This window comes from Crinia signifera, chromosome 8 (genome assembly GCF_055691185.1).
Source record: "Crinia signifera chromosome 8, ASM5569118v1, whole genome shotgun sequence".
In the NCBI taxonomy this organism is placed as follows: Eukaryota; Metazoa; Chordata; class Amphibia; order Anura; family Myobatrachidae; genus Crinia; species Crinia signifera.
In genome coordinates, this window is record NC_139224.1 from 163,937,706 (window position 1) to 163,949,318 (window position 11,613).

Here is an 11,613-nt window from a genome sequence, read left to right on the forward strand (position 1 = left end):
CTGGGCGTTTCCCATTAAATGTAATTGCAAGTCAAATATATAATGGCATGCATCCAGATGTGCTGGTCGTCTTTCTTACCGCCCTCTTGCAAATCATCCGGATAACGCCCCTATAAGGACGTTGCCACAATTAATATACTTGAATCTTTGATCCACTCCGTGGAACTCGTAAAAGTGGTTCGGTCAAGATTCAAGAATTAAACATGGAAACTTTCCAAGTAACAGGACAGGACATACTGTAGGTAAAATACACAGCAGCTAACCATACCGTAAGTACATAGCATACTGTTGGGGCAGTACGGACGGTGTAATGGTTAGCGTTACTGACTCACAGCACTGAGGTCATGGGTTCTATCCCCACCATGTGTTATATATACGGGGCAGTACGGACGGTGTAATGGGTAGCATTACTGCCTCACAGCGCTGAGGTCATGGGTTCTATACCCACCATGTGTTATATATAGAGGGCAGCACGGACGGTGTAATGGTTACATTACTGCCTCACAGCACTGAGGTCATGTGTTCTATCCCCACCATGTGTTATATATAGAGGGCAGCACGGACGGTGTAATGGTTAGCGTTACTGACTGACAGTACTGAGGTCATGGGTTCTATCCCCACCATGTGTTATATATACGGGGCAGTACGGACGGTGTAATGGTTACATTACTGCCTCACAGCGCTGAGGTCATGGTTTCTATCCCCACCATGTGTTATATATACGGGGCAGCACGGATGGTGTAATGGTTAGCATTACTGCCTCACAGCGCTGAGGTCATGGGTTCTATCCCCACCATACGGGGCAGCACGGACGGTGTAATGGTTAGCATTACTGCCTCACAGCGCTGAGGTTATGGGTTCCATTCCCACCATGTGTTATATATACGGGCAGTACGGACGGTGTAACATACCTCCCAACTGTCACGATTACAGCGGGACAGTCCCGATTTTCGGGTCCTGTCCCGCTGTCCCACCCGCGGCAGGCATTGTCCCGCTGCGGGGGGTGGCAGTTGGGAGACCCCCCAATCTAGTAGAATAGACGCTGTGCGCATGCGCACAGCGTCTATTCTCGTATGAAAATGAGGTTGCGGCTAATTATCCGCGACCTCATTTGCATACGCCCAGCCCCTTTTCGGGCGCTAGTGTCCCTATTTCTACAGGTCAGAAGTTGGAAGGTATGGTGTAATGGTTAGCATTACTGCCTCACAGCGCTGAGGTCATGGGTTCCATTCCCACCATGGTCCTAACTGTGTGGATATTTTATATTCTCCCCGTGCTTGCGTGGGTTTCCTGCGGGTACTCTGGTTTCCTCCCACAATCCAAAAATATACTGGTAGGCTAATTGTCTCCCAACAAAATTAACCCTAGAATGTCTGTGTGTGCGTGTACATGTGGTAGGGAATATAGATTGTAAGCTCCACTGGGGCAGGGACTGATGAGAGTGTTCAAATATTCTCTGTACAGCGCTACGGAATATGTGTGCGCTATATAAATAACTGTTAACAAATAAATACTATTCAAACATTACTGCTCTAGATTGTGAGCTCCTTTGGATATCTTTATTAATTGTACGAACACCAATGGCCACTTTACTTAATAAAGTTTCTTGACACATTGGATTAAAAAAACGAGGCCTATGGCATGATTCATTACACAGAAATGGTGACGCTGATTAGTGCTGACCGCTCTCACATCACTTAAGCAGGCATTCTATAGTGATTGACTTTGATTGCTGTGACATAACCCCACGACCCAGCCATACGCTAACGTCCTGTCTCCAGTAAGAATAAAGAGGCCTCAGTTGAAAACAGGATTGTTCAGTATAATCCCTGAAACAGGCGTCAAATACAGGTTCACTGACAGAAAACACCTTTGTGAGGTGAATATTCATCGCAGCAGATACAGGAATAGAGTATGAGGAGAGCAATAATACACCCTAGCATACTTGCCTACTTTTGAAAACTAGTTTCAGGGAGATTATAGTTGGTAGTAGAATCTTGCGCAGCGCACCATTGAGGGGGCATGTCATGCTCCACCCATAGGGCGTGTCTAGTTCCATATATGGAGAGATTGTGAAAAGAGATTGTGAACGTGGCACCTAGAAGCGTGGGTGTGTACTGCTACATCTGAGAGGAATCTTTTAAAATTACTTATATCAAAATGTAGGTGAGCCCCAAAGCAGTTAGTAAAAGCTACTATACTTGGTAAAGTGCTGGAAAATGGTGCTGATGATTCAATGTAAATGTATCTATCTCTCATTCCTTTATTCCCCAAAAATGTAACAGTGTAATGTGGGCTAGGTGACATGCGGGAGATTGGTAGACTAATGAGGGAGAGAGGGAGATTGCTGCTATGTCAGGGAGTCTTCTGCAGAATGCAGGAGGGGAGGTAACTATGATGTATCAGTGTAATGTGGGCTAGGTGACATGAGGGAGATTGCTAGACTAATGAGGGAGAGAGGGGGATTGCTGCTATTTCAGGGAGTCTCCTGCAGAATGCAGGAGGGTAGGCAACTATGGTGTAACAGTGTAATATGGGCTAGGTGACATGAGGGAGATTGCTAGACTAATGAGGGAGAGAGGGGGATTGCTGCTATTTCAGGGAGTCTCCTGCAGAATGCAGGAAGGGAGGTAACTATGGTGTAACAGTGTAATGTGGGCTAGGTGACATGAGGGAGATTGCTAGACTAATGAGGGAGAGAGGGGAATTGCTGCTATTTCAGGGAGTCTCCTGCAGAATGCAGGAGGGTAGGTAACTATGATGTAACAGTGTAATGTGGGCTAGGTGACATGAGGGAGATTGCTAGACTAATGAGGGAGAGAGGGGGATTGCTGCTATTTCAGGGAGTCTCCTGCAGAATGCAGGAGGGTAGGCAACTATGCACCCTAGTAGGCAATACTGTGAACAGAAACGGGCTTCTGAGCGATAATGTTGTAGTGTGTACTCGTCAATGATGCCCACACGGCCGAATGTCGCCCTTCTCCGCCGAATCCCCTTGGTACCATACGAGGGGATGTGTTTGCAAAAATCCCAGGTTCACCACTCCCCCCCCCCCCCCCCCCACACACACACACACGCTGCACCTCTCAGAAAGCCTCCTAATGCTCATTTAAACTCAAAATAAATACATATATATATATATATATATATATTTATTTTAGAATGTAGGAAACTTTGCTACAGATGATCAATGTACAATCGATGCTCATTAATATTACAAACCTAAAGTAAGTTTAAAATCCCACGAACTGCAAAGTAAATATTACTAAGCGATGGCTAAAATAAAACAACATGTTGGTTTTGGATGTAATGAGGCCAAAGTACATTTGGAACCTCAGACGGCTCAAGTAGTGGTTACGGCGCCAAATATCACTAATCCCTGCAAAAAAAAAAAAGAGAGGGAGAATCATCAGCAGGTACACACCCAGCTAGTTGGGGCAAGCACCAGCCACCCTGCATCACACGCACCTCCCTGTGCATTGTGCAGGAGCTTCCCCTGTCCTGTGCCCACATATGGTCAGACACAGCCAGACTTCCGGGAACTGGGACTCCAGTTACTGGACTATTGTTCTGGATCCTCCCAGCAACTGGCTGACATCTGAAACCTCCTCCGACACTGCAAACATCACACTTTTCAGGGCAAAGTGGGCCGAGATTCGGGCGGATTATGGAAAGCACAAAGCCTGCAGATGGGAGCTGGGACGGTAAAAAGTTCACGAGCAAATAGTGGGAGTAGAAGGGGAAAGAGTGGGGAGCTGGATGGTTGTCAGGGGCCTATGGGGGTCAGGACAGGGGGGTGGGCATAATACACATTCATCTGCGGAGCAGAAGGCGAGTGCCAAGTGCCACCGCTATCTTCTTCCTGGGATACCTTCTTCATTCCAAATTAGTTTGACATGTTGACACAAATGGTCGACATGGCACAGATCGACACACATTGTTCAAGTTTATATTTCTTTTTCCATCTAATTTTTTCCTCATGCATTATCCACGTGGATTACAATCGGGAATAATAACCTTTCCTGGAACAACGGGACACTAATTGGCGTCACATGCGGTTTAAAACTGTAACTGACACCTCAAAAACAACACTTGTGTCGACCATTTTTGTGTTGATCTTTTCCATATTGACTGTTGACCTTTTCAGGTGTCTAAGGTGCAACTATTGACACTATCAATCTTTTGACATGATGACCTTTTGACCCTGTCAACCTTTTGCATGTCCACCACATTTATTGGCTGTCGACCTAGTTACGATCGACGTAATAATCTACAACCATTTTAGAAAATTTGAAATGCCAAGTGCGGAAATTCTACTTACTTAAGCTCGGTGATAAAGTGTCTGGTACTTTATCAACGGCCAAACAGTTCTTAGTACAGGCTTGGTTTGAAAAATAACTGGTAGGAGCTGACCACAGTCGACATGGACACAGTTTAAAGTGCACCGCATCCCCTCGCGATGCGTCAGGCACGGCGCTCGGCACACAATTTTATTCTCCCACCACGCCCAAATGGATGGTAGGGCATGAAATACCGCCTGTCGGCACATGTTGACTCAAAAAACAGCGAAAACCCCCATGTCGACCTTTTGACTGTCGACCTAGACACTGTCTAACTAATGACCTGTCGATCTAATGACCTTTCCACCTAGAACCATGTCAACCTTTTCCCATGTCAACATAGACCCATGTCGACCTAATGGTGTCGACATCATGACTGTCGACCATCATGCTGTAGACCAAATGACCCCATCCCAGATGCTATACACTGCACACTGTGGGACGGGCATCATCAGCTCTCTCCCAGGTAAATTTACTAAGATGGGAGTTCTATTGGAGATGCGATGTTGCCCCCAGCAACCAATCAGACTCTATCTGATGCTAAACAAATAAGAAGTAGAACCTGACTTCAATAGAAGTTCAATAGAACCCCCATCTTAGTGAATTTACCCCTCAGTGTTCAAAGCCAAATTCAGAGGGCAGTTTGCACAACGGAGGAGCAGTTGTTTTGCATGAGAAGAAAATGACATTAAAATAATAATTTTGTGAATTATTGAAGGTTGTAGACCCCGGCCTACCCCCTGTGGGCACGGGCAGATGGACCTGTGTGCTGATAATGCTGTAATATGAGAGGTTAAGTGTGAAGATGGCGCAGAAGGAGATTAAATATTCATTCGGTACTAGAGATGAGGAGTTTTGGGTATCAGAGCGATGTCCAGGGGGAGACAGCAGAGGGACAGCTGCTCACAGTAGAAATGAGGAGAACATGGACATACAGTATAGACCAGTATACCGGCAGTATTGCTGTATGTACAACCGGAACTGGGGACATTCATTTCCTGGAAAGGATCAGAAGATAAAAGCTACGATAGATGTGTAATATTGACCGTGAATAACATTTTACTCCAAGTCCTCCACAGGTTTGGCCTCCAAGATCATGGAGAAGGAAGTGAGAGGAAATGGCGTTTACTTACGGGAAGGCGTCATCTTTGCGAAACAGTGATATTAAAGAATTTATTAAGGATCAGTAATTATCAGTGGCAGCTCCTACCTTCTTGGAGGGGGGCTGCCTCTGGCCGCAGCCGCCGCGGGGGTACCGCGATGCAGGCACCCCCTATTGCCGCCACCGCCGCTCTCCTCTCGTTCCCCGGCTCCTGTCCTATGATGGCAGGCGCCAGGACTGGTGCATGCGCAGCACAAACAACCCATCTTGGTCCTGGCGCCTGTACAATATATATGACAGACACCGGGAGCAGCGCGTGCGCAGTACTGATATAGGTGCTGCAGCAAGGTGTCCCGGAGGAGGGAACACCTCACAATGGGACTGCCTTGGTGACTGGCAAGTCGGACTTCCAATAGGAAGTCAATGCCAGTCACAGTGAAGCCAGTGCAGTCTCATAGACTGCATCTGGCATCACTACAGTGGCAGATTTTACCTGGGGGGGGCTACCCATAGGTAAAAACCGCCACTGGTAATTATCCAGTTATTTGGGGGCAATATTCCCATTGTTTTGAAGGTGATGAGAGATTTAATTCCCAGCTACCTGTACTTTTACAGAGGAGGAGGCCATTTTGTAGCCCGAACCTGTATTTATAATAATGCACCCGGCACTAAGAATTGGTGTCCTCACTGAAACACTGTGGAGGTGCACACCCAAAAGCACAATCTGGGAAATGACAGTCAGAAGCTGATTGGTTGTGAGGAACTTGCTTATTTTCTCACTCTCCAAGGGGGAGATACATCAGGGAGAGAATGGAGTAGTTGCCCAAACCAACCAATCAGCTTTTACGTTCTATCTAGCACAGTCCATGAAATGGCGGAAGCTGTAATGCGCGCTGCAAGTGACTACTCTGGGGTCAATGGATGTTACCACAGAAATACACCGGCAAATAACATGATGTATCAGTAGCATTTTCAAGGAATGAAATTGGTTAATCAACCTCAATACCGCTGCTTTCCAGTGACCAATGGGCTGCATTCTGATACATATTGGATCCGCCCACAAAATGGCTGCTTCTATTGTCTGTAGGGAACATCATAACACACGCAGACCAGTCAAGATAGATTATTGTGCAGCAGAACTGACCAATCAATTACAGAATCCTAAATGATTACCTTTCACTTTCTTTTTCTAAATCGATACAGTACGACCTATTCTCAAAACATCAGGGGGCAATGTTTTATCCCTTTATGACCCTACAATCTGCCGTGCAAGTTTTTTTTTTTTTAAAGGATCAGTCATTTCCAAGGCATGGTTTTACCTTGTAAATCAGTGGTTCTCAATCTCGGTCCTCGGGACCCCCCAACAGTTCATGTTTTCCAGGTCACTAGGCAGGTGCGCTCTTTATTCACGGACAATTTTAAAAGATCCACGGTTGGAGCTAATTATTTCACCTGTGATTCTGTGTGGAGACCTGTAAAACATGCACCGTGTGGGGTCCTGATGACGAGAACCATTGTTGTAAATGACTGCCCCTTTAAAAAAAAAAAAAAAAGTCGCCCAACATCCCGTACGGCTTAGCGCTCGCAACTCATTACATCCGACCTCATATGCTTTGGGCAGTTACTGAGGGCCTCATTCATTTACTTCACCATTGCCATAACTGGGATATGCTGGAAACATGCAGTGGGTCATAAAGGGTTACTATAATATAACTCGCATACAATACAGCCATGCAGACAGTTAACGTTTAAGACGATTTTCAGTGTCATGGTCCCTTTAAGAGTGTGTAGGAGCCGCAGTCATGTGACATGTGCAGAAAACTTGTTTTGAAATCTGCCGATTGTAAAAAGGATTAGGGGGGAGATAATGAATCTCGGATTATCCGATGCAGACAAGAGGGCGGGGTTTCATTTACTATGTGCAGACTCATACAAGTTTATATTGTTGGCATTAAATTTAATAAATATATATGAACTTTTCCCAAGGGTGACAAACACTCATCATATGTAGATACCAAGTTTAATGGTTTCCAATTGCAAAGCGCAACGGAACATGCTGCGCTATATAACAATCTGTAAATATATATGTATACATACATACAAACATATGCACACACACTTTTTGCATTACACAGACAATTCATTGAAGTGCACTAGGACATAAGGACCAAGTGGCAGTATACAGAACATTTAGCAAAATCTAAAGCCTTACAAATATATGTACCGTGGGAATATAGCTGTAGCTGCTGAGCAGACTAAACAAGCTTATATTTCACAATAGACTCCAATAACCCCAGAGGATTGGCAGGTGCACTTGTGACATTCTTAAAATAAACAAATTCTGGGTAACTTTCTGCCTCCCAAACTTCAGCAGCGACAGAAACGTAAAAACGGGAAAGCGCTTTCTTGCCAGTCGAGATAAATTATACCCAGAACCAGCTTATTTATAAGTGACAGATCACAGCTCGTATCAGCCTTGCTCCGTAACTTTGTAAACTCCCTCGTAGCAGCCATTAACTCAATACAGCCAGGAATTCGGCAGGTGGTGCACTGCAGTGATTTCTATATAAAAGTCGCCAGGCGTGACATACTTTATCATGCATGTTTATTGCAGTGTAAAAAATAAAACATCATAAATTAAAAAAAAAACACAACTAAAAATGTCCAAATTTTTTAAATCTTTTTTAAATATAAAATCGAACAATGTGGAAGTATTCTGCGAAACAAAACCAAAAACATATAAAAAAAAATGATATACTTTATTACAAAATGTTAAAACTCATGAGTCCGAAAAAAAAAAATCTCTTATTTACAGGCAATAAAAGGGTTCACAAACCCAACATAAATAAACGTACAAAAAGCTGCTGTTGTTGCCGACACGAGTCGGCCTTTATAATATCAAAGACAAGATATGTACACATAAACAGTTAAGTAGAGGACGAGTGGTTTAGTTGGATGCTTCACGCTCACAACTTTCCCTCTGTATGCGAGCTACAGAATCCTCACAGTCTTTATAGCAGTTTAACCTTAATACTGAACAATCATTGAGTCAGGGTCCATGCAGTTCTGGGTCAGTGTCACACACTGATCTGGCGTCTCAGACCATGTTATCGACACCGCTGGCTGCCCCACCACACACTTGCTCCGACACGGAAGGCTTGGCAGGCTCCTTCGCGCACGCGTGCTCAACAGTCTCGCGGACGCCTATTTTTGTTTTTACTTTTTTCCAACCAGGAGTTTCAACCTGAAATGGTGTCACGTTTCCTCCGTACGCTCTTCCTTGCTTCGTTTTTTTTGTTCTTTTGGGTCTCTCCCCCCGAGCCAGTCCGCTCAGAATGTTTGCAACTGCTGCGTTAACATGAGCTGGCAACCGCTGTTCACGTGATTCATCACTTTCTGTTTCAGCTGGGCTACCTGTTCCCGGAGCAAGTTTGCCGTGGACGCCAGTTCGGAGTTCTGAGACTTTAAGTTCTTAACTTTGTCTTCCAGGCGGGCGATGCGTTCCAGCTTCCTCTTCCTGCACTTAGAGGCTGCGATCCTGTTCCTCATACGCTTCCGCTCTGCTTTTATCCTCTCCTGGGACTCCATGTCAATGGGGGAGAGCGGCGGGGTCTCCCCTGGCATTTCGGGGACAGTCTGAGGCTCTTCTTTCAGAGCTTGCAGCCTGGGGTGCTGGATGGGGATTGGGGGGCTGGTGTGAAGGGGCGACGCAAAGCCCATGGTGGTGCTGCTGAAGGCGGGAGTAGTGGTGATGGTAGTGGGGTTAAAATTGTTCAGATTGGCATAGACAGGGGGCTCGCTGTGCAAAGTGTTGCTGAATCCAGTGTTACCCGCTATAGAGGAAACAGATGTCAATCCACTGGTGGCAGGAGGTTGGGGGGCCGAGGTGACATTGGGCAGGGTGTTCTGGTGATGCAGCTCTGCCAGTGCCCTCACAAACCCCTCCGCAAAACCCTCCTGCTCGTCAGTAACATTTTTGGGACAGAGGAACTGTGTTGGGGTAGGGGTGGTGGTGATCATCCCATTGCTGGACTGGATAATTAGCCTCTCCAGCTCAGGGGAAGCGAGTTTGAGGAGTCCAACATCCGGAGAGGTCAGGAGGTCAGCAGCTTTGTTCCGCAGGTGAGGTTTGATGGCACTGGACGGGTCAGAAAGGTTCAGGGTCATGTTCTGCTTCAACACCTTGGAGTTGTATCCATAGCCGGCAGCCTCGGGCTGGGCGAAAGCAGCACTGAGAGCATCGTCGTAGAAAGTAGGCTCCATCCTAGCAGTCATACAAACAGTACCGGAGACACTGGGGGCAGGATGGAGGCGTCCGGCAGTCACTGGGGTCTGGAAAACCGTGTCCTGCAGATACAAAGTAAACAAGTCAGTGGGAGAGCCTGCAGCAGTGACACCCCTTCCCCTCGCTGCTCCCGCCTCGTTACTTGTCATTCTATAACAATCCCAACACTCATCCTACAAGACCATTACTCCTAGCAGGTTCAGCACTACTTCCCAGCATGGCTCTGCATGCATTATGTATAGGGCTATGTAATGCTGGGGACAGCGCTCCCTCCTGCTGTACAGAGCTGAAAACTTCTCCCATTACTCAGATTTAACCTGTAAACTCCCAATAAGAAGCTATAAGCAGGACAGAGCTCAGATACAAACTTTCTTACTCTGGTTAGAACTTTGTGAACTTTTCCCTGAGTCATACACGGACTTCAGCCCAGTCCCAGACACAAAAGTCCCTGCCCCAGCCCAGTCCCAGAAGCCCAAGTCCCTACCACTGCCTAGTTCCAGCAGTCCAAGTCCTTACCTAAGCCCAGTTCCAGCAGTCCAAGTCCTTACCCCAGCCCAGTTCCAGCTCTCCAGGTCCCTACCCCAGCTCAGTACCAGTGTTGATGTCCCTGCCCCAACTCCAGATCCTTACCCCAGCAGTCCATGTCCCTACTACCCAGCCCAGTTCCAGTCCAGGTCCCCACCCCAGCACAGTCCCAGCAGTAGTCCATGCCCCTGCCCCATCTCAGTACCAGTAGACCATGTCCCTACCCCAGTGAAGTTGCCAGTACCCATGCCCCTGCCCCAGTGAAGTTGCCAGTACCCATGCCCCTGCCCCAGTGAAGTTGCCAGTACCCATGCCCCTGCCCCAGTGAAGTTGCCAGTACCCATGCCCCTGCCCCAGTGAAGTTCCCTGTACCACCCATGTCCCAGTGAAGTTCCCATTCTCCATGCACCCCCAGCTCTGTGTCCCCGGCTGGTACTTACAGAGTGTGTGCCGGAGCGGGCGCTGCGGGTCCCGGGCTGTCACACTCGCACTGTGAGCTCGGGCAGCGTGGAGCTAACTCTTATCTGCGAACGGTCACCCACTAAAAATAGACATGATGTCACCCCCGCGGGCTGCCATTGGCTGCGTGGCGGGGTGGGCGTTGCCGCGTTGGTCGCCATGGTGACCGCCCTAGAAGTTTCTCACTCGCAGCAGAGGCTCATGGGATGAGGTAATGCTGTTGCTGGTCACACCGGGAGCGGGGCATTGTGGGCTGACGTCACGGTGCTCGTTGGTGTCGGAGTAGGAGGAGGTGTCCGGAACGCTGCGGGCCTGGGGAAGGTGATGTGTCTTCCCGCCATCTGCAACGGGGACCGGCGGCACAGGGGATGCCAACGGGACTATCCGGAGAGCAGAGCTCGGATGCTGCACCACCTCCTGTTCGTGACTGACAGCTAAGACCATGCTGTGATTTGCAGCTCAGTCAGATCATGCTGTGATTGACAGCTCAGACCATGCTATGATTGACAGCTCAGACCATCCTGTGATTGACAGCTCAGATCATCCTGTGATTGGCAGCTCAGCCTATGCAGTGATTGACTTCTCATACCATGCTATGTTTTTCAGATTAGTCTATAAAGTGATTGACAGCTTAGATCATGCTGTGACTGGCAGCCAGGGCCATGCAGTGATCGGCAACTGAGGCCATGCAGTGGTTAGCAGTGCATAGCTTACTGTGACATGGCAGCTCATACCATACTGTCATTGGCAGCTCTGTCCATGCTGTGATTGGCAGCTCTGTCCATGCTGTGATTGACAGACAATCTCCATGCTGTGGTGACAGTTTAGCCCCAGGGAAGAGGATTGGTTAGAAAGCAGTGTGTGAAATGGTGCTGTAGTTTATTATTTATTTACAGTTTCTT

General features: G+C 47.4%; 1 protein-coding gene across 1 annotated transcript; it reads right to left on the reverse strand.

The window, feature by feature from the left end:
• Positions 1-8,182: 8,182 nt before the first annotated feature.
• JUN (Jun proto-oncogene, AP-1 transcription factor subunit) lies at positions 8,183-10,844 on the reverse strand. Its single transcript, XM_083157619.1, has 2 exons — positions 10,693-10,844; positions 8,183-9,789 (listed from the first exon to the last, which is right to left on the reverse strand). Exon 2 carries the CDS (start codon positions 9,715-9,717, stop codon positions 8,773-8,775), a length of 945 nt encoding a protein of 314 aa, XP_083013745.1. The 5' UTR covers positions 9,718-9,789; positions 10,693-10,844; the 3' UTR covers positions 8,183-8,772.
• Between the last annotated feature and the right edge of the window lie 769 nt (positions 10,845-11,613).